This window comes from Perissodus microlepis, chromosome 7 (genome assembly GCF_051167445.1).
Source record: "Perissodus microlepis isolate ML-2025 ecotype Zambia chromosome 7, ASM5116744v1, whole genome shotgun sequence".
Taxonomy (NCBI): domain Eukaryota; kingdom Metazoa; phylum Chordata; class Actinopteri; order Cichliformes; family Cichlidae; genus Perissodus; species Perissodus microlepis.
Window position 1 is genome coordinate 36,967,580 of NC_140467.1, and position 23,961 is coordinate 36,991,540.

General features: G+C 38.4%; 1 protein-coding gene across 3 annotated transcripts in view; it reads right to left on the minus strand.

The window, feature by feature from the left end:
* Window positions 1-405: 405 nt before the first annotated feature.
* epha5 (EPH receptor A5) overlaps window positions 406-23,961 on the minus strand; it is a 60,071-nt gene continuing 36,515 nt past the window's right edge. Inside the window, exons 7-20 of one of the 3 annotated variants that reach the window (XM_084934863.1) lie at window positions 23,501-23,590; window positions 23,266-23,335; window positions 23,009-23,111; window positions 19,215-19,282; window positions 18,490-18,615; window positions 17,356-17,541; window positions 16,144-16,205; window positions 12,747-12,814; window positions 12,510-12,651; window positions 11,123-11,272; window positions 8,587-8,780; window positions 7,432-7,596; window positions 6,291-6,307; window positions 406-5,919 (exon numbers count right to left, since the gene is read on the minus strand). In XM_084934863.1, coding sequence (XP_084790989.1) covers window positions 5,903-5,919; window positions 6,291-6,307; window positions 7,432-7,596; window positions 8,587-8,780; window positions 11,123-11,272; window positions 12,510-12,651; window positions 12,747-12,814; window positions 16,144-16,205; window positions 17,356-17,541; window positions 18,490-18,615; window positions 19,215-19,282; window positions 23,009-23,111; window positions 23,266-23,335; window positions 23,501-23,590 — 1,458 coding nt within the window. In that variant the 3' untranslated portion in view covers window positions 406-5,902. The remainder of the gene's footprint in view (window positions 5,920-6,290; window positions 6,308-7,431; window positions 7,597-8,586; window positions 8,781-11,122; window positions 11,273-12,509; window positions 12,652-12,746; window positions 12,815-16,143; window positions 16,206-17,355; window positions 17,542-18,489; window positions 18,616-19,214; window positions 19,283-23,008; window positions 23,112-23,265; window positions 23,336-23,500; window positions 23,591-23,961) is intronic. The other 2 variants (XM_084934864.1, XM_084934861.1) reach the window with 2 other exon arrangements.

Here is a 23,961-nt window from a genome sequence, read left to right on the forward strand (position 1 = left end):
GAATAAATGAATATCTGTGAACCTCACACAACGATGTGACAGAAGTCATACAGAAAAGATTACTTCAAGTTATTACTGCTGAAGGCGTTTCTACAAGTGTTGTGTACTTACTTTTGCACATCACTGTATATTACAATTTTGGCCTCATTGTTCACTAAAGTTATGCACAATCTAAAAACTCAGTTCCAAAATTCAAAAATTTTCCTTGGATGATATTGCTACAGTTACACCTTCAGAATGACTGAAAGTAACATAATATGATGGCATTGCTTTTTCCTGTGAGGTCACAAACAAATCACTGCAGTGCAGGAACAAAGCATAAAACATAAAACTATTATTAATAATTATTGTAATGTGTAGTGCCTGTGCAGTGTGGTTGACAGATAACGATTGTTACAACAAGAGTTGATTTTACTCATGTTTTATTGCAAAAATATAGATTTGATAACACACTACAAAAACATCAACACAAACATAATACATGACAGTCTCAAAAACAAACCAATAGCACATCAGTAGCTGAGTATTTTTACTGTGCTTTCAATAAATCACAATGAATTTGTTACTCAGTCGCTTAAAACTGTATGTGTGAACTGATAAAATAATTACATTTGAGCTGGGGACAATTGATTAATCACATACTTGTTTTGTATGTTAACACTTTGTGAAAGCTGCACATCATTTCTAAGATCAAATACGTGATAATCAAATAAATGTACCTATTTTCCACTTCCTGAGAAGTTAAAAACACAAATGCAAGTAGACAGTGCCGTTGGAAACAGTGTTTGTCCCACTGCAAATATGCATTTGAAGAATTGCTTTTTCTCAAAAATGTTACTCAACAGGCAAATGCTGTGGTCTCGAATTACAATTGTAATTTTATTGACCCACATTAGTCTTTAAGAGACATTTTTCCCCCGTCAGTGTGGTTTTCTATATGGCACAAAATACAAATCCTATGCACCTCATCAGCTGTTGCTAAGATGAAGCTGCCCACTAAAGAAGTGGAATAAGTTCAAGCTTATTCCAAACATCCTTTAAACCAAAAATAAGTTGTACAAAGTCTTTGACTTTATTTGCACAGTTGCTCCAAAGTATAAGAAATGCTGAAACGACTAATCAAAAATAGTAGTAATATTAATATTAATAGTAGTAATGGAAGAATGCTAGAACTGTGGGCCCTGATACAATTCAACTCACTTTCAAGGACTCCTAAACCTATTTTCAGTATGTTCACGTCTGACAACCCCCCCCCCCAAAAAAAAAAAAAAAACTTAATCAGTTAGTGCAACCTTTTGTTGTTGTTACATTCCCATGCATTTGTGTATGCAAAAATTACTTTTGCAAATAATGTCAGGTCACATATTGCTTTTGGGTCTTTCATAGAATCCAGTCAAACTGGTATCTACTGGTTTATGCGGTGCTGTAATTTTGGAATAAACCCCCCAAAAACTCATGTATGAGTGCAACAACTTCTAATGGACATTTCTGCCTGGACCAGTGTGACTAACTTAGATTACCTCTTCTGAAACTCAAACAACAAAGATGTTACATAAGACCGTTGTCTTATGTAATTTGACGCAACAATTTTGTCTCCTGCATAAACACTGCATGGCTGACGGAGTTTCAGCTGACAGTTACTGAAGAGTAAAACCACATAAATCTTTAGTATTTGCTGGTTTGTTGTGCTTTCTTTTTTTTTTCTTGGCTAAATGTGAGCAAAAGATAAAGTCATGCTATTGGAAAAAGTGCTGAGAATAAAGTATTTGAATTGATGATTTGATATTTTGAGCAGAGCATATAATTAGCTTGACTGTATATTTACTATGGTTTGCAATGCCAAGAAATCAATATATGTTCTCACACTTTTGGAATTAACAGTGTTGATGCTAAAAAGCTGTCAAGACTGGCTGAGGCCTTGACATCAAGGATTAGTGCTCTGTTGACTTCTTGTTAAAAAGCCAATAATTCACCTTTATTCTAAAAGATGCCTGTCAAACCCTGTGTTTACATCATGAAAGTGTATTGTTGTGCCATACACTAGAAAATATGGTGCTCTACATCAATGATGCTCATATAACTTTGATTTGTATTACAAATATGATTAATTCTTGTGCTTAACTGTAAAAAAAATTATGCCATGGGGACCAATGGGAGTATGAAGGGAACACAGTAATTCTAATAATTAAATAGTAAATAATAAGGATAACCTGCTGACAGTAACATGTCAGTCACCTATCGATATTTTAGTCAAACAAAGGGCAACAGAATTCTCATAAAGTGCAAATTAAATTAGTTCCAACAAGCATATTATCTGACATTCTTCTTATTGCCTGTAGACGTTGTTGGCAAACATGTATAGAAAGTTGAACAGCTGGGGCATAGCATTTTGGCAGGGGAGTAAATAACGGTGCTCAAAAGATGAGAGGCACTTATAAGGGTGTCGTATTCACTAATTTTTCATGCCCCAAGCATAGATTTTAGTTTGAAAGTAAGCTGAAAGGGTGGTTGTAAAAAGCCAATAACATGACAACTAGGAAGGGTCAAAACACTGCGAAACCCAAACTAAAAGCAGTATTCGTGAGACTGAGGAAGCCTTATAACTCGCTGGGTCGTAAATAAAAACTGCCCAACACAACTGCTTTCGCTGTACAGTACATGCCTTATATTTTGCACCATGTTACTGATGCCTTCCCCTGCTGAATTAAATACCTGCACAGCCACAATAATCTACATAGGCATGGATGCAAGTTTTACTGCCAAATGTTGCCTGCTGTTAAATGCTTCTCATCACTAAATGCATACAGTTCCCCAATAATAAAAATGCAACATAGCAACATAGTTTATCAATGTACAAGCCAAGTATATAGACTAAAGAGGCTATGCAGATATTTATCTTGTACCAGACTTTCACTCTGTTAGAACACTATGACTTTCAGAAACACATAATAATATAGAATATTAACCTGTGACCATTCCCCACTTTACAATCTTTTATGGAAGCAGTCAAGAAGTTTGATCTTGACAGCAGGTGGAAAAGCTTAAATGCCATTACCTAAGAGGGTCCTTACCACCATTAAGGACTTATCCCTTTTACTCATCATTAACTTTGTGGGGGGTCTGAGTGTTTCAAAGTGAAAGCATGTTCTTTGAAAAAGTGAAATGCCTCTTTAAAACCTTTACATTCTTCTTGTGTGCTTTTCTATACCTTTCATACAATCAGGTGATAACACCTCTTGAAAAAAACAACAAAAAAACCCAACTACTTCTACAATCTCATTGCATTTCCATCTGTATACCCCAACACTAGCAGTACACTAACTGATACAAATATAAGCATGTTATCTGCAGAGAGCACAGATATAATGTGAGAACGTAGCTTCTCTTTAGGTGAACAATGCAGTGAAGAAAGGTCAAGTTTTAGCAATAAAGCACTGAGTAGCAATCTACGTATAACATACCATACCAAAGAGAAGGAAAGCAAGGGCTTGATCATTGACATCATTGTATATGTTTATACCATACAATACACCAGAAATTCATCAGTCCCTGTTCATAATTCTCATCTACTTCTAGTGTCAACAAAGCTTTTCTTGCTGCTCTCATTTAGGGCCACTGAAAAATATTTCTAGGTCTTGCACCAAAAAAAATGTAAAATGAAACATAATCACCAACAACATAAGATACATATTTGCTCTTTTGCATACCCTTCTGGGGACCCTTATCTGGGGACAGGTGTGCTGGTTGCCCCCACTTGATAGTGGCCCAGGTCTATGTAGCAGGAATGCCGATTCAGAATATCTGTCACTATTTACTAATGTGTTCTACTCTGAGATGACTGGTCAATATCCACTTGTCCACATGATAGCAGACAGAAGAACAATGCTCCCTGCTTTAAATATATAATACATTATATACATGAAAGACATGTAGGCAAAGCTGCTCAGTAGTCCAAGAGAGAGTATTATTATAAAACACAAACTGTCCACATAACTTTTGCTCTTTTTTCAAACAAGTAGAAATAAATAAACGATTATCAAGTAGATGAATATTGCCTCCTTATTTTCAGCAGTCCTGTTAGAGTGAGGTTTATTGTGGTGTTGCAGACATGCGTGTGAGAGATTCTCCGCGGCATGGTAAACTGAACAGATTGCTGATGGTTTTCTGCGGTACCTGAAGTTTGTTGGTTCTAAGTGAAGGCTTGATGAAGATCTGAGTGCACTCTTGACAGAAGGCTGCATTGAAATCCTTGTAGAAGTTCCCTTAAAATCTGAGGAAAATGTTCCATTAGAATACCAGTAAACAGTCTTGTTAGAATCTTTGTGATCCCTTCCATGAGAATCTGAATGGCAGTTCCATTATTACATGAACAAATGTTCCATCAGGATTGAATGAACCTTTGACGAGTGTCAGTTTGTTCCAGTTGTATTCTACTGGAACCACATTTAAACATGAAGTGAAGTTTTAATTTGAAAATGCGCGATCGATGAATGGATGTCAAATTAAAAATGTCCAGTTCCAGTTTGGATCCTACCTTAAGGTTATTTGGAATCTGGATGAAAGATTTACTCATGAATAAGCAAATGCTTCTTTTGAATCTCAGCAAAATCTTCTCCTAGACTTTGAAGTGAAGGTTTTTAAGCGATTTCAGTGTTCCATGTGCTGCTTGCCTGCAATCTGAGTGAATATTTCACTAAAATATGTGTGAATTTTTTAGCTAATAGAACAGTTTACAATTAAAATATGCATTGCTTTGTAGTAACTTCACTGTAAGTGAAAGGTCTTACACATAGAGCAAAGCCAGCTGAATAACATACAATCAGTGGCCTCATTCAGAAGCTGGTTTTAAGGACTAGAATGGTTTTATTGCCACATTGTAGCAGTGCTATACATTCACCCAGAAGAACAGCTGTAGAGAGTATATTTAAGTGTAAATCTTCATGTCTTTATTTGTTTGTTTTCACTTCTCTTTTTTAGGCTCTGTAAGAACCATTCTTAAGATCTAGTATTTTAAAACAGCAAAGGTCAAGTATCTATTCTTGTCTTTCATTGCTTTGGAAGATAATTAAGTAAATGACAGTGAGTATGAATATGGATGATTAAAATAGATTTTAGCTTCAGTTTTGCACATGAAGATGTGGTAGAAACAGCTAAAAATCAAAACCACAAGCACATCAGCATGTCAAAGCAAATATTGACATTAATTTAAATAATGATAATGGTTCAATATATGGAAATGAATTCAGTGAAACCTGATGGAACGGTAATCTCGATGGAGAAAGTTGCCAAAGAATCAGCAAGTACTTTTTTTGTTCCACGGGGCTCAGCTCACCTGAGACAGGTTGAAAAAGTTCCCTTCGAGCCCAGTGTATAAACTCACATCTGTGATACAGCCAAAAACTTTATGGTTGCTCTCAGAGTTAGATCTGCTGTCTGTGTTTTAGGAATCCAAAACAGTGCCAAGAGGATCCCCAGAGTCATATAATTGAATAATTAAAGTAAAACCATTACTTAAGTTCGTATTTAGCTCACCATCATCATCCCTCCAAGTAGCACCACTCAGTCCAGTTCAGTTTGGTTTTAGTGCTGCAATATCCAATATTCCCAATGACACCAACGCAAACTCCACACACAGGAACCAACAAAATGTGGATCCTCCAGTTTAGATCGGTAGAACACTGGGTATCCTCGTCCACAGAAAGTGCTAAGCCACTCTAGGTCCAGTACATAGTAGGTCCATATATTGTATTTCTGTGTTTGTGTGCGCGTGTACGAGTGTGCATGTGTCTGTATGTTTGTATTTCACATCATATGTTTACAGTAGAGTTGGTGCTGTTCATATGGACCCTCATCTCCTGAATGCTAGTAATAATTTTTTTCTGGTGTCCAGCCAAGTTCACGCCTACTCTTCGCAAATCCCTGAAAAACAGCACACAGAAAACAGGGCACTATATTTAAGCATTCTGCTAACAAATAAGGCAATGCATGAGAAAGTTGTTAAAAATAAGCCTGCATTTTGGATTACTTACATAAATAAATTCATTTTTAATGAATGTGATAACCAGTCTTTTTTGTAAGTTAGAAATTATTGTGTGTTTGGGCTTTTGGATACACACTGACTAAAGAGATTTTGCTGTTAAACCAATTTCTCAATCGTCCTCGAGTTATAGATGACATTTTTACCAATGTTCTGTAGTTATATTATCTTTATATGAACTCTTAGTTCAATGAAGAGAAAAAGCATTTTGAAGTATTTGCACAGACTTGCAATCTTGTAATGCAGTGCTTACCAAATTTATTAGACCCCCTGTAATAAAAATGAGAAAACACAAATATTTTAGAAATCTATCAAAAACATGTTTAAAAAAAGTTTTAGGCAAATAACAAACTGAACTCACATTTTTATAACCAAATTTGAACCGGCACACTTTTCTCTGAGAGGTCAGAAATTCACCAAGTCTAAAATTCAAGTGCTGAAAATAAACGTTCCTGTTCAGGAATGCAAGTAAAGAACTGTAATTTGGCTTTACTATAATATGCTTTACACTAAATTTGAAAATGAATGGAAAACAACAATAATTATAGCTTAGCATTAAAAATATAATTTTGATTATAGAGCTTCTGCAGAAACATACAAAAATGTGGGTAATTATGAATACCTTTCATTTAGGGCAGCACTGGAATAAAACTTACATTGGGTGATGGTCTAATAAATTTGTTAAGCACTGTAGATAACCTTCACACCACTTTGTGTGTTCATTACATTAAATGGTCTAGGGAAAAAACATCTGTGATGCTGTTTAAACCTGGCATTAACATGGTCTTTCAATCCAGCTAAGGACATGAGTGAATAGACCCAGTATACACTGACAATGCATTAAAATCAGATCGCTCAAACAATATGGGATTTGGACTGGGCTCAGTACTGGACCACAGTGTCTTCTGTGTAAGCACAATCTGTAGGTAATTGTTTATGTACTACTGGCATAATACTCAAGTGTAAACAGACATATATCACCAAGATGTGTTTCAAGCATGTTTGGCATGTTTGACTGGGTTTTTCCTGAAACATGCCAATGAATAGACCTAATCTTGTTTTCTTCTTATAACTTACAACTATAGCAGAATAGGCACATGAAGTGCTTTGCTGCTTCTCACCAGTAAAGAAACAACTGGATACAAATGACAGATATATTAGATTCAATGACAATTGGTCACTGATGTAACTCAAAGATACATTCTAATCCTGTAGATGAACTGATGTACTCTGAAGTGTCCACTTGTAAATACCCAGTGGACAGCGATAAAACCCATGTTAATGCCTTACAAATGATTTATATTAAAACCAGGGGGAATGAAACTACACCTTAAAGTAGACGTCCTAACACCTATGCATTTATATGTATGTGTGCATGTGCATAAGACTCTTACTCTGATGTCATCTGAGCCACTGTTTCCAGTGAAGAGTAACCTCCTTCCATAAACAGTTCAGTGTAACGTCCCATCTTGATGGAGTCAAGCCACTCTCCTACAGTCTGGCTTCGAGTGCTACAGTTCCCTTCTACGCTGGCATGCTCCACTAACAGGTTGGAAACTCTGGAACGTGGGAAAACAGGTAAAGAGAAAGCAAAATGTTTGAACATGAGTCTTCATGAAGCTATTTATGCACCATTACACAACTGCAAATGTTGTCCACTCAAAAGTCTTTGTCATTTGGCTCACTCTTCATGCTTACAAATAAGGCTCTCTCTCTCTTATCAAACAGAAATATTTATGCCAACTAACAACATTCTCCACACTATAACTAGAAGAGGCGTGTGGTGTGAGAAAAGGACAAGCATAGCTTGAGTCATTTTAATCTTGACGCCCGTCATATGTCATTGTATGGCTGTTAGATAAGGTGTTGCTTTATTAAATGCGTTCCAGTGTGTGTGTGTGTGTGTGTGTGTGTGTACAAAAAGAAAGAGGAAAACAAAAGATCTACCATTATTTCATTATCTCCGCAAAGAAAATAACATAATGAAGTGTCTGCATAAATGTCTGCTTCAGAGCAATTATTGCCATTTCATACCATTATGTACTAATGCACTGCACATACATGGAGAGGAAATACTAACTGAATGTTCAAATGTTACGACAATCAAAGGACACCCCACTGACTACATGTCAGACTAATGCTTCATTCTAAGAAAATTAAGCCACTTTATTTCTCTGCTCTTTATTGCTAGTGTGCAGCAGCCAAAGACTACGTTTTAACTATGCTGCTACACAGGACTTCAGTAAGACTCTATTTACATTTTATCTTGAAAGATGAAGTCTATTAGCTTAGAGTGCTGAGCCTAATTTGCTTAAAAATGAATGTGTAAATGAATACACTTCATTTTTAAGAGCCAAGAAGCAGAAGCATCATCAATAAGTGTTTAGAAATGTTTAATAGAAAGCTAACATCATTTCTTAACAAAGACAAGGGTTTTCTAATAAAACCAGCCATTTAGATGATATCATCTGTATGTGTGTGTGCTTGTGGAATAAACTATAACTAATATATATTTTAAATGGTGTGCAAAGTACAGTGTTACATCCTACCTGTGTGAGGAGTTGACAAGCTTTTTTAACGAGCTGGGGTTCCGGATGAATTTGTCTAGCAGGCAAACAATCTCATCAAACTTGGGACGGTTGCTGCGTTCTCGCTGCCAGCAGTCCATCATAAGATGGTACAGGGCCTCAGGACAGTCCATAGGACCTGGCAACCTATAGCTTTCCTCCACTGCTTTTATTACCTTCAGATAGAGAGATGAAGAAAGACAGGCAGGTTAGCTTTAAAAAAGCAAACAAACAAAAAACAAACCTGTGTATAATGTACAAACAGTTATACTGTAAGAGCAAAAGGTAAATTTCAATCATCTATGCGAGTAGGATAACTAAAGGTTGCTTTAACTTCATGATTATTGTCTGATTGTAGAGTTTAGGAAGCAGTTTCTTCCTCCCTCCCCTATCATCATCAGGGGAACAGATGTTGGGGTGATGGATGAATCCCTAGGACTACACATAAACAGCTAACTCGACTTGTACAGGAACACAGATATTGTCTTTAAGAAGGGTCCAGAGTTGCCTGTATCTTCTTAGGAGGCTCAGGTCCTGCAATGCCAAATGCCCATGGTGTCTATGTTTTGTCACTCTAAGGTGGGACGTATGACTATATGGCAGTGTGTTGGGGCAGCAGGGTGAAAACAGCTGATGTCAGGTGTCTGAAAGGAGGTTGCTAAAGAAACTCCTCAGCATTATGTACAATCCATCCCACTATACATTCCTCTCTGATTGCTCACCACAGCACACACAGGAAAAGGCTCATTGCCCCAAGGTGCAGGACTGAGCACTACAGCAGATCCTTTCTACCTGTGGCTATTAGATTATCCAACTCCCATCTGTTTTGATAGTTCAAACACTGAAAACCCCCAAAAGAGCAAAAAAAGCAAAAAAGAACAACTACACATTAACAACATTAACACTCTATAATACTATAATTTTATACCTTCTCATCTGTTCTTTACAAGATAGAAGGATTAGTATTACTACCATAGTATTACTTGTAATTTACTCTCTGTTATCACTTTCTGCGTTTGCTGATGGCATTAATATAATTACCACTGTGCCACTTTGTGCCTATGCGCACTCCTGTACTGCTGCTGATACTTTTATTTGTGTTTATATGTCAAACTTTTGTCCTTGTGTCTTTTTTTTAGTAACTGAGATTTAGTTTGCTGTTTTTATGCTCTCAGTTTCTGTTCTTATTGCACTGAGCATGTAAAAGGCACAAGAATTTCAAAACACCATAATCAGGTTTATTCAAAAGATTCTGGTATGCTGTCCCCGAGGAAATAAGACTCCAAAGCGACTATAAAATGAAAATCTACAACATGGATATATATTGAAGTATGCAGAGGGTACATCCTGTTTGGTGTATCCTGCAATATTTTTTTAAAGGCAGAACCATGACACACTTCAGCAAGGCAAGATTACTTTCAAATTGAGTTCTCCTGAGCAAGATCCTGAATTCTGATACTTGCTTGAGGGATGTGCTTGCTCTCTACCTGACCTTATACTCAAATATCCATGAAGTTAGCAACCCAACACCAATGCCCTGTGTGAATCCAGCAAAATAACACAACATTAACACAACGTTGTTTATTTCACGGGCCTCATAACCCCGTTAATCATTTCTGCAAGTAACAGGATGCAGTACTGAATCACAGAAATGTTTTGGTGGGGGAAATTGAATTGGATGAATAATAAATAAACCTTAGCTCCCTCCGTTAGACGCTGCAGTGGAAAGCAGGCTGCAGTTTTCAGCCTAGTTCTGCCAGTGCAAGACACTACAGGGAATTGATTTGTTGAGTTTATGACAGCCTTTACTTGTGTCAAATTCACACAGAAGACAGATGTGATGGCACTCCAATACGCTTGCATGTATTAAAGCGCATGCATATGTACTCTTGCACTCTAGCATAAGAGAGAAGCACAGCAGCAAATCACTGCGTGCTGAGGGGGTAGAAAAACTGACTGGCAGGGAGGAAAGATCAGAGGAAGGGAATGAGAGACGAAGTGGGGGAAGAAAGAGAGGGCGGACAAGACGCAAAAAAGTGCATTTTGTAGAGACAAAAAAAGGGACAAGAGAAAGAAGTGAGAAGGAAGAGGAGACAGTGGGCAACAGAAGGTGATAGCTGAGAGAAAGAGAGTGTGAGAGCCTGCACTTTCTTGTGCAGATCAGAGAAAATCCAGCATAACGCTTTCAATTAAACATCAAACGTCTTCTCCTCTCCTCTCCTTCTCATCCTCCTCTCCTCCCCCTCTCTAGATTCGAGACAGACAGCCTAACAACCAAAAGGAGGGTGGAGTCTGAAGTAGGAGTTGGAGAGGTCACTGGAGGGCTGTGCGTGCATATGTTGCCTGTGTGAGTGGGTGGGTGGGAAATTGATGCATGTGTGTGGTGATGAATCAAGTACTGCAAGCTCACGCATCACCATCTGATATGACTGCAGTTGTAAAATCCAGCAAATACTACATGCGTTACTCACAAGATTAAAGAAAACTAACTTTTCCTTAAAATGTCTTTAAAACTTACGTCTTGATTGGACATCTCCCAGTAGGGCCTCTCTCCGTATGACATCACTTCCCACATGACAATCCCATAACTCCACACATCGCTAGCCGAGGTGAACTTCCTGTATGCAATTGCTTCTGGAGCCGTCCAGCGAATGGGAATCTTTCCGCCCTGTAACAAAATGCAGTGTTTACCAGATGAGCCAAACACATTGAGGCATTTAAAGGAACCTCGGGCTTGGAAAATATAACCTCAAATTTTCGTGTGTTGTGCTGCTTTATTATGAAAAAATCTGATATGTTCGCATAAATAAATAGACTCGAGCTACGCTTGTCCAGAGCTACAGCAGTAAATACAGCTGCCGTCATTCAACATTTTCATCTTTTGTGTCATGAGGATGGAAACCAAGAACAGACCTTAATTGAGACACTTCTTCCGCATGTGGTCCAATCCAAATTTCCCCTAATGGATACCAATTTAGGAACACATTCATGATACCAAGTTTCACTTTCTTATACAAATTCCCTATCCTAACTGTCGGGGGCCCTGTGATTCCTCTATTTTTTACTCATCTTCATTATCATGCTTTCATTGCAAAGATAAAAAAAAAGTTCACAGAAAGACTGCTGAGTTCCACAGGAAAGTGTGTTTTCAGCTGATGAGTAGTGAAATTAGCTTGATGCAGTATTGATGAACACAGCAGCAGGATATCTCAAGCTCTGATTATTTGAAGGGTGTGAATTATGTTATTCTCACTGCTCTGTCAGGGAAGGAGACCCAGACAGTGATAGAGAGAGAGAGCAAGAAGAGATGTAGCCTGGCAGTGAGAGGTGAGTGACAGGATATTTGGCACTAAGGCAGCAAGACTCAGTGCTAATTGAGTGTTGCAGAGACTGAGCTGAGTACTAATTGGACCTCCTCCAGCAGGAAGCAGGCCATCTCTGGCTGACAGAACGCCACTCAGCCTGGGTTATACAGCTCAATTTAAGGCCTGCTGCTGTTGTCTGTGTGTGTGTGTGTGTGTGTCAGTGTGTGTTAGTTAAAGTGTCTAGGTGTGTATTTAGTGGGAAGACTATTCTGTGTGTCAGTTTTTCACTTAATCCAAAGTTTGATAAGGCAGAGTCATGCTCTGACACAACCCATATTAAATGTAAATAACTTTAAAGACAACAGTGTGCTGCCCTCTTCCCTAACACCCACACTGAGGCAGTCAGGTGATTAATTTATTAGTTGATCAAAAGAAAGTTAAGTGAATGCTACTCGCTTGCATGCACCTTTTAAATATCTTTGCTCTGATATATATTACAGTCTTATATAATTTAAATTGAACAGACTTTGGGCAGTTAGCCTGACAAACAACTTTAAGATATGTAATAACCACTGGCTTCAGAAATTTGTGCAGCTTTACCCGTGTGGTATATGCAGCCTCCGGATCATCTTCCAGGACTCGGGATAGACCAAAATCAGACACTTTACACACAAGGTTACTGTTGACCAGGATGTTACGAGCTGCTAGATCACGGTGGACGTAGCCCATGTCAGACAGGTATCTACATTTGTCAACACAAAGGGAAGAAGGGTTAAACACAAACACTGCACGTTAATGAGTTCGAAAACACAGTGTGTTTGTTGGTTTTCTTTATACCTCATGCCAGATGCAATCCCACGCAGCATACCAACCAGCTGGATTACAGTAAACTGGCCATCATTTTTCTATGTAGAAAGAAGGGACAAAGGTGGAAAGACATTCTTAATAATTTGCTTTGGTGTCTTTATCTAAACAATTGAATATAGTGTAAATAAATCTAGTCGATAATGTATCACATACGATGTACCACATATAATGTATTAACAAAAAATAACACGAATAGAAATGAAGACATAAACAGATAAACCTTAAAAAAAGGGGCCTATAGAGAGTTTATAGAGCTGGCCTTATAAAAGCTGCCAGACAGGACAGGATAGTGTAACTCTATATATGTCTGTGAAGGTTCTCAGTCATCCAGGTCATCGCAGTCTAAGGAGCTTGGAAAGAAAAGCGTCTGGACTTCTTTAAGTTGCTTGAAGACATTTCACCTCTCATCCGAGAAGCTTCTTCAGTTCTAGGGTCAAATGGTGGAGAGTCCCAGATTTAAACCCAGTGGGAGTATCCCCCCAAGAGGGACAACTCTATATATGCACCACATAATAATAATAATAAAAAATGTGAACATTTCTGACTTTATTTTGATAGGGACAGTGGGAAAAATGGCAGAAGTAAGCACAGGGGGGGATGACATTTAGCAAATGCTACCCAGGCAGCATCTGCACGAATTATTTACCCATGTTGTATCAAACTTTAGCACTTAACTACTGGGCAACCCTGTATATGTTCTGTTGATTTTAAACTGTGTAAACCTGCAGACCTGGGCCAATTACAAGATAATATAAAGAAAGATGGGAAAAGGCTCCTTTTCAACTTCTCCCCCTGGATTTTGCCAATGGCTGTTATGGTGCCACTGCAGCAAATGTTGGGATTACTTTTTCTGTTTTTCTGTAACAGCTACCAACCAGGAAGAAAGATTAAAAGCTGAAATATATTCTCCAGTATTGGTTTGGTTGTAGCCACATAACCACTGATCAATACAGATCTGATTCGCCTATTGTGTCAGCAAGGCAAGTCAGCTTATCTAACCCTCTAGTTTTATGTGATAATTATAGAGAATATCCATAAGCACTTTACTCTGAAAATACACATAATTTACATTTATATTTCTAGTATTTAGCTCTGGAGCTGACCATTTTTCCTCTATAAGTGTCAGTGATGGTCATCCAATCAACTATGCACTTCAAGTCAGACCTCCTGCTCTATGAAATGACCTAAAGCATTAATATTTCCATGATTCCTGCCCAGAGTTCAGTGTCACCCTGCTGCCTTGAATCACATCATGTTTTATGAAATGACTGTCTCCTGTACAGACGCGTGTCTCCCCAAGTAATTCATCTGTCCCCTTCCTCCCTGCAATACCTGACTTAACCTTTCTGCTACTCTTCCAATCTGTATAGAAGAACGATGCTAAATCGGTTGTTCAAAATGTGAGAAAAATGAAGCACGCTTTTTGCCAAAGAAATAATTAATTCAAGCAACAGCATTGGATGACAAGTTACATTAGTAATTAAGCTAATATTGAAAACTGCACACACAGTGATGGCTTTTTCCCTGGTATGGAAGACTCTTTCACTAGATTTCCTCTTAGCTTTTCCCCCTCTCATCGGTAGGCTCTCATTGTTAGTTTAAGCTTTTGCTCCTTCCAATCCAAATGTAAACTATCAACATTCCCCTCATCCACTCTTCACATTTTGACAGCAGACATGCAGCTCACAGTTTCAACAAATAGTTTTTTCTGTCCACTCGCAGCAGAACATCCCACTTACATGTGAAATGAGATGTTAAGCCAAAGATGTGAGTTAGCAGCCTCACAGTACATTGTCCATAGCTGTGACAGCTAATCCAGGACCTAGTCCAGCCTCTGGTTTTCAAATAGCTGTGTCATTTATACTGGCCTCAGTACACCAGCCATCCATGTAATTACTTCTAAGGGTTTTCTGTGCTGCACCGTCTGCTGGTGGCCCATCTTCCCTGCTTCCACTTTGCCATTCAGGTTTATTCCCCATGACACACAGGACAGTCATATCAGCAGTTTTCACTCACCACAGCTCTGTAACACACATTTATCTGTATTTTTTGTCTCACAGCATCCCCCTTTTCGATGCAGCCAAAATGAGATCATTCCCTTCAGATGAGATTTCTGATTGTTCCTGTCTGCAATGCCTTTCAAGCAAGTAAACCGACACCTCAAACCAGAAGCATTTTACTCTCCCCTTTCCTCCGTTGTTGTTGTTGTTGTTTTTTTTAAAAAACACTTTAACTATCTTCAGTGCTGAATCCTGATTGGATCTTATGTATTTCATCTCTTCATTAGCAAGACTCTTGAAGAAATTTATAGTTTTTCACATGCAGGAATTAGACTTGTCTGCTACCTGAGCATTGTGCCACTGTAGGCAGTGAACAGACTGTTAAGTGGTCTGAAGAGGGAATATTTATTTCAGCCTGCCTCTTCATTATATTCCACATTCTACTCGCGATGAAGGCAGTACTTTCATTTACGCAGGAAAGGCATTATTCCAACTCTGAAGGCTTAGTGACTTTATATATTCTGGTGAGGTGATCTGTGTTATAGTAAAGGTGAGAAAGCATTTCAATATTTAAATATGCCTTAAATCTGCCCCATGCAGATGAACTCAGATTCTCTGATTATTCACTACTATTTTGTGTTTCTCATCATGTTATCTTCCTTCCTTGACCTTATCAATGCAGCTGGCCTCTCCAGTTGTCTAACCAGGGTCTCCTAACTGTCTCTCGTTCTGATTTTAAAACCAGCTGACCGTGCTTTTGAGGTTGTTGCACCCAAACTGTGAAACAGACTTCCTCAGTCAGTCAGGTCAGGCGACTCTTATTTGTTTAAAATTACTACTGAAAACTGTGTATAGGTTAGCGTTCCTTTAATTTTTTGCCAAAATTTGCGACTTTTTGCATCTATGTTGAAATGAAATCCTGACCGTATGTATGTTTGAACATGTATACTTATCTTCAATTTGTGGCTTTTATTTGAACTGTGAAGCGCTTTTTAACTCTATGTTTTGAAAAGTGCCATACAAAATACATTATTATTAGTAGGAAATATTACTTTCATTGCCTGAACACATCTGTATCTGTTTTCTGCTTAAAAGCTGTTATAAAACCTGCTTTAACTGCCATCTTTCTGTTATGAACCACTGTTGTCTCAATGTGTGCACCACTGTCTGTTTCCAGCATCCTTCAGTCCATTGAGATGTTACAGACAACACTAAAACTGAGATGATATAATTTCTTGTTAATGAAGCTAAGAATTCTGCTTAAAAAACTTTTTGGAGATTTTTGGAGAATCAGAGTGGGTTTGTATTTTATCAAGGGTCATTTTTTAAGTATTTCTTCCCCCAGACCCTTCTCCTGTATATTTTACCTTGAGAAAAGTGTCCAATGAGCCATTCTCCATGTATTCTGTGATGATCATCACCGGCTTGCCTGAGAAGAAGAAAAAACAAAATCAACAATAAAATACTTCACGTTAATAAGCAAATATTTTGAAATCATAGTTTTGACATTAGCTGGAAGATTTTGTTTTTACCATTTATCTAGATAGCGACACAAAGTAAAATATCCTCTAATGATCTAATTCCAAAGTTTATATTATATACAAACAAAACAAAAAAATAGAATAAGGACATATCATGTGTGCCAATTTTTGCTTGAAATATGACTTACTTCTCAGTTAAAATAATCAATTCTTTATCTGACATTGTGCATGCAATTTTTCCAAAATTTAAACTGAGATGTAAACATTTGTACGCATGAGAACAACCCTTAACAGCAACTTATACGGTGGCCCTGAGAGGCCAAACGGATTGCAGAAAACACCAGCAATAAGAAAAACACTGCAAAAGCACACAAAACACAACGGAAATAGAAAAAACGAAAACGGAAACCGAAAAATAGAAAACACAAATAGAAAAAACAAAAACAGAAATAGGAAAAAACAGATTTCCAAAAGCACAAGGGAAGTGTTTCTGGGGAGACAATAACCTGACGGACCAGGTGCGGGAACCAAAATATGCTAAGAATTGTGCTGGGAGACACTTAAAGGAAGTGGAGCATCTATCGGTTTTGTGAGGAAAGAAAAGATGAGAGGTTAAGTGTGTTAGCCTAACTATTAGCCTAAAAATCCATCATTAGTATTATATGAATCATGAGATTAAAACACACACTCTGTCTCCCCAGAAACACTTCCCTTGTGCTTTTGGAAATCTGTTTTCTCCTATTTCCATTTTCGTTTTTCCTTTTTCTGTTTTTTTTCCCCTATCTCCGTTGTGTTTTGTGTGCTTTTGCACCATTTTTCTTATTGCTGGTGTTTTCTTAAACTTAGCAGCTAGATCAACACTCAGTTATGCAAAAAAAAAAAAAAGAAGAAGAAAGAAATATGTTAATCTTCATGAAGTTAAAACAGATTATAGGGTTGAAATTGAATTGTCAGCTTTCCAGTTGCTTTCAAAAGTTAATATATTAGATACTGTTGAACTTGACAAGCAGACTATGACATTAACTAAGTGTAAGTCAGAAAAAAAGTTGAAAAGGAAAACCTGTTAAACTACAGGACTGATAACTGCTGATAACTCACTCTTAGTAACCACACCCTCCAGACGGATGATGTTTGGGTGGTTAAACTGGCCCATGATTGACGCCTCCCAAAGAAAGTCACGTCTTTGCTGCTCTGTGTAGCCTGCTTTCAAGGTCTTAATGGCAACCTGGATCTCTCGTTTCCCGGGCAGCCTCAGCGGTCCACTGCACACTTCACCAAATTCCCCTGAGGAAAAAAAAAGGTAGACATTAAGAGTGGCATCAACATTTCAGTTAAACCTGACCTGTAAAAACTATTATGAAATGGCAAATCAACCTTGACTAGACAGATAGATTTTCTTTAAGTAAAGCTGAAATTTTGTGCCTGACACACTGTGTTCGTACAGCTTATATTCTTTACTTTAAGGCAGCGGTCCCCAACCCCCGGGCCTCGGACCGGTACCGGTCCGTGAGTCGTTTGGTACCGGGCCACGACAGTTGAGGCTCAGGTGTGAAATGTGTGGTTTTCAGGGTTTTTATCAGTTTTCAGCGTTACTTTGTTATCGTTTTTATCGTTAACTCGGTTTTCCTGGGTCTTTTCACGTGTGTTATGAATAAATCTTCTTTTTTTCGGTACCGGTACTAGTTTTATTTTGTTGTATTTATCCGCGACACCTTAAAGGCCGGTCCATGAAAATATTGTCGGGCATAAACTGGTCCGTGGCGCAAAAAAGGTTGGGGACCGCTGCTTTAAGGGGCCAATCTTGAAATTGGCTAAAGCGCTTGAAGCTAATAAATGTGGTCAGTCAACATTTTTGTCAGTGGAAACATTATGTCTGTGCACAATGTTGCTTTTAAGCACACTCTTAACTTATGCTTATGTAAGCTTATGCAATTATGAATGTGACAGGTTTATGAAGGTTGTAGAAAATATGATACACTGCAGTAGTGTTAATGAGAAAATGTTTCAATACTACAGAAGGTAGAATTAGGCTCGAGTCATTATGCTATTAGTCTATGTGTTTTAACAAGGCATTTTGTGACGTTAAGCTGTTTCAGGGCACCGATTAAACAGGTTTACCTTTGTGGTTCTGAATTAAGGATAATACAGACAGGCTTAAACTGATGCTCCAAATATGAAACAGTGGATCTCCAAGGTGTACACACATAGATGCAGACATTATTTTTTACCCACCAGCACCAATGATCCTTTCAATGGAGATGTATGAAACGTCAATCTCCTGGGCAAATTCATGCACTGCCTGGTTGGGATCTTCATAGGTGAGGGGATCGATATAAGTACGCACCCCTGGAAATTTTACTGCAGAAGCACACACAGAGCAACATTATTATTTGAGTACAATAGATTCATACGCCTAAAAAAAAGATACATGTATTAATTAGTGCCATTAATTATTCCCAGAAGACAACCATCTTTTCATCCATCCTGCAAATTTGGCATGCAGATAATAAACACTAATTTTAAACATTTTATTTCACAGTCCAAATCAATATAACCGTATCCCACATGGTATTATTTTCCTGACTACTCTGGAGTTGATATACCAATCACAGTTGGCTTTGATTCCATACCAACAGATGGATAGAGGGTGTCATGCCAAAAATGTGGACAAATATATTGAGCTGTCACAATCTATAAGTCATCATAGCTCTATGTGTTGTCTGCCAACTGTGTGTTTGCTGGTAGCTATGAGCCTGGTTTGTGGCAGTGCCATTCAGTGAATAGCTACTCTAGCAAAACACTGTCAACTGTACTTATAGTACGCACATGCCAAAGGAGATAGCATGACCAGACATGACCGCTGTGTGAACCCTGTACTGTACATGTACTGTAAACTTTGGATGAACTTAAGCCCACATACATAGACACATACAGAACGAGTCTGGGCTTTAACCTACTGTGGCCATTGTGGAAGTGCATCTTTTCCTCTTCGGGATCTTGCTTTGCTTTGCTATAGCCACAGCGCCTAAGGAAGAAGTGATCCAAAAACATTAGTGTCAGTGTCATGTCAAAGCGCTGTTAAATACATACATGTAAAGTCAGCGACTAAGCATCGTTGTCAAATGATACTTGTCTCAATGACACATACACTGAGGGGGAATAACTAAATCTGATGATATTTCTCGGAATGGGACTTTTATTTTGAAATAGCGCAAGTATTTTGACATTTATCACCGTCTCCAAGGTAGACTGAATGAATTCCGGCATTAATGCAGTTTGAGATGAAGGCAGTAAAAAAGAAATGATCCCTGTGGTTTCCTCTCAAAGTGATATAATTTGGCAACTATTTCCTAGTACAAACTAGTACAAAAAAAACAGGAAAATATACTTTTTGAATAGTGATCTCACAAAATAGCCCAAGCAAAGAAAAGCAAACCCTGCCACCTCCCCCAAGAATCTAAGTGCAAAATAAGCTTTATATTTTCTCACTGAATCTGCTAACCCATCTTTTAAGGTGTTCAAAAATATTGCTGAAAAGAAAAGATGTCAGCAAAGGAATGCAGTTTCCACAAAATATCAATAACCAAGAAAGCCCTTCTCGACATATCAACTCTGACTTTTGCAACCGGAAAAAGAGATCTGTCACTTTTTAAGAAAGGCCAAACTGAAAACAGAACTTTTGAAGCCGCAAGGCTTATGTTTATGTCTATATTCTTTTCCATTATGTTAAGCCTGGTGGATAAAACCGACATTCATTTGTATGTTTGTGTGTTTGTGCTTAAAACGCTTCTATAAGTCAATATTTTTGCAACTGGCATCAGAGATAATCACAGATAACCCAGATTAAACATTTGTAATGAATTTAAACTTGATCCTATATGCAAACACAAAAACACACGACGCAACAAACAGATACAGAGTAACTAATTAAAATATCTGCAATGTAAATTTACTGATTTATTTTAGTCATTTGTCAAACAAGTATTTCTGATGGTAGAATCTTTCCTATCTTTTAGTTCTTGAAGACAGATGAAGACACGCACACACACACAGCGGGGCCATGTCCAAGTCTTTCCCATCGGACCTCTCTATAGGGTAACCAGGCTTGGCTAGAGGGGTTTGTATGGGCAGCTGGAGAGGGTGGACTCTGTGTGTCTGTATTTGTGTGTGTGCGTGTTTTGTGTGTCTGCCTGGAGGGTGTTTAGTTTGCTGGATTTGTTGAGTCAAGGGGTTTGAGCATGCCCTCCAACTTCATGCATGTGTTTGCGTGTGTGCGTACATGTGTGTTAACCCATGCATACACCAGTGCGTATGTGCTAGGCTCCACACATGTGTTCTGTGCACGCGTGTGTAGTCTGGAGAGTCATGTATGAGTGGGTGTGTGGGAGATGCATTGGTGGGAGGGGGTTGTGGTGCTTGTGCCCTAAATCCATCGTTGGAAAATTTGGCATTCTTCCATCTCTCCTCCCCCACACACAAAACCCCGGAATGATCCGCAATCCTCATCTCTGTTCGGCTAAACCAGAAATCAACTCTGTATCGTTCTGATTTGTTTCTGAATTCTTTCCAACATCATAATTTTATGTTCAACATTAAATACAGTTATTTAAAATTGTGCATATACCAAACCTAAACTGTTTAAATGATGACCTAATACTGAAGGAGAGAAGAAAATTTCGTAAATGAAGCAACAATATGCATCTGGGAGAAAAACGAACATGTATTTTCATTCTTAGAAAACCTCAAAATATAGTAGAGAAACTGAAATGTGAGCTTTGACTTAACTACCCTGAAGAAACAGAGGAATACAAGAGTTCTAATGATTTTTTACTCTGGCCTTGACTATTTTCTCTACTGTCTATTATCACTCCGTCTGCAGTTTTGTGTCTGCACGTGGGGAACATTCTTTCATAATTAAAAAAATTTCCTGACTTTACTGATAAAGTGAAGGTCATATGCACATGGGGGCATGCAAATGCGACAGACTTGTAGACTGAAAAATGGTAAATGCTTATGAGCAAGGTTGTGCTACCAGATGTGAGGAAAATCCACTTGACTGATATGAATCCACCCCGTAGTTATAACCTAAAAAGCAACCCTTAATCCTGACCTATCACAAAAGTCTTACTTCAAGCTATGTGTCTAATCCCATAATGCTGCTCAACCACAGAGAAATATCTGGGACAGAAACGAGATTTGAAATTTGTAATGTCTGTTACTCAGCATAAGGTCAGAAATGGATAAAGTGATGATGGACCATTATTGAACTAACATACAATATTGTACATAAAATAAACAGAGAAGAATATGCACTATTATCTGCATTATTTTTTTTTTTTTAAATAAGGAGAAAATAAGAAAAAAAAATGTCTTTGACCTCTTGGACCTCTTTTTTTCTTCTTCCATTGAACACTTCAAATTCTTAAACTGCACTTTCATAGTCCAGTAACAACAAACTTAACCTCAGCATTAAACGTCTCCATCTAGGGCACAGGTGTGGAACTCCAGGCCTCGAGGGCCGGTATTCTGCAGGTTTTAGATGTGTCCTTGATCCAACACAGCTGATTTAAATGGTGATATCTAAAACCTGCAGGACACCGGCCCTCGAGGTCTGGAGTTCGACACCCCTGATCTAGGGGTTACCGCAGTGGAACATCTGCCTACATTTGACCCAATCCCATAAGCTTCCTGTACCATTCCAACCCTTTGCATGTCCTTCTTCACTAGATCCATCAAATCTCTCTGTGGTCTTCCTTTTCCCCCTGCTTGGGAGCTCCATATTCAGCATCCTTCGCCTAATATCCACTATTCTTCCTCTGCACGTTCAGGTGATCTCAGCCTTGCTTCTCTAACTTTGTCTCCAAACTGCTCAATCTAAGCTGTCCCTTAAAATTACAATGAAATGAAAGATCATACCTATGGTTCTTCATGAAAGAAGCAAAAATGTGAATGAAACATACAACCCAACTGGCATCTGGAGAAAATGTCCTAGAAAATGTCCAAGCCTCATCTTCTGAACCCAACTCAGGGCTCAAACACATGAAAACATGCATAATGTACATAAACATACTTATTTATTCCTGATATCACAATTAATTACTGACATGTGACTTTCCCGTCTAATCAACAACAGCTGGTAATAAGTTAACACCATGCCAGATAATTTTAGGCTCGAGTGTCAAAAATATCACACTTTCATGCTGATAAACAGTTTGATTGCCTTCTCACATTTTATTCAACAATGTTTGAGCCACTCCAAAAAAGTTTCACTAATGCCACTGACAGGAGCCAACACCGTCAAAAACAACAGCACTTGCCACCAGAAAAGTTCAGGATATCCTCAACAACTCAACACAATATCCCTGTCATCAGACAACAGCGAGCTTCGCTGACTCATCAACTGCTGTCGGACTCCTATCACTAAATTTTACAGCCACCTCAAGTCCAGAGCTGTTTGTCCTACAGTGACCACCGTAGTTAGGATTATGCAGGTAAATTGGGAAGAAAACAGAACTCCGTTGACTGCAATCTACTGACATCTGGTTAGATTTTACAGACCGTAACTTTAATTCAATATTTCCAGTAACAGGAACATTATTAAAAGTAACACAGTAGCACTCTCATGCTAATACTTTGTATTTGTTTTTATTGCCATGTGCATGTGCGTGTATATTGGTGATATACATGCACATGCACATGGATATACTTTTATATCATATTTTCTTTTGCAGGTATATAGGTTATGCCTTACCGCCCACTGAGCAGGAATCCAGCAACCACTGCCAGCAGGACCAGAGCCAGTGTGATGGCCACTGCTACTATCGAAGCTTGAGCACGCTCACTAGTAGCAGTTACTGCCAAAGAAAAGACATGGGATTACACACAGTACACAAACACAAAACCACACCTGGCATCTGTTGTTGATACAGCCCCAGAACACAGGTGGGAGTTGTGTACAAGTTAAACTTCATTGTATTGTCATTCTCTCCTTCTCTTTGGTGTACTCACAGTAAGGGCTGGTCTGGAATTCAAAGCGCCGGCTAAATGCACCATAGCCTGCTGAGGTCCTGGCTCGTACCTGTAATGCATCATATCATTCATGCACCATACTTCACTTTAATTCATTTGGATTTGCTTGATCTTAGGCAATACTGACAAACTATTTTGTCATTGCTACATATTTAAATATTTTTCCTTCCCAGTTCCATTATCAGTCTCTTAATTTGTGAAACCCATTTCTGACCTGGAAGATGTAAGCTGAAGAGGGCTTCAGGCCTTCCACCACCATTTCAGTATCCTTGGATTTTATTATTGTGTAACTGGAGTCCTGTTCCTTTAGTTGAAGAAAGAGAATGTTAGCTTAATTTATTCATGTGTTCTACTAACATTTTTGTACTTTTGGCAATAATTGTATTGCCAAATTGTATGCATATAGCTTATTGCTGCTTTCTCTCCGCAGCTACCTGTGGTATATGCGAGCATGAGTGTGTCTAAATGCCTGTGTGTAGGGATCACTTTTCCAACTGTAACCACATCAGGTTTTAACTCAGCTAAATGCTGCCTCCATTAGCCAGATGCCATTAGCTCACCACTGACCACAAACCCTACCCTGCTCTCCAATGTACCTTTATTGTGACCTTAGAAAAGAAGACATCAGAGGATTACAGGCAGAAAAGAGGAAGGGCACAGGAACAATGATCTGCA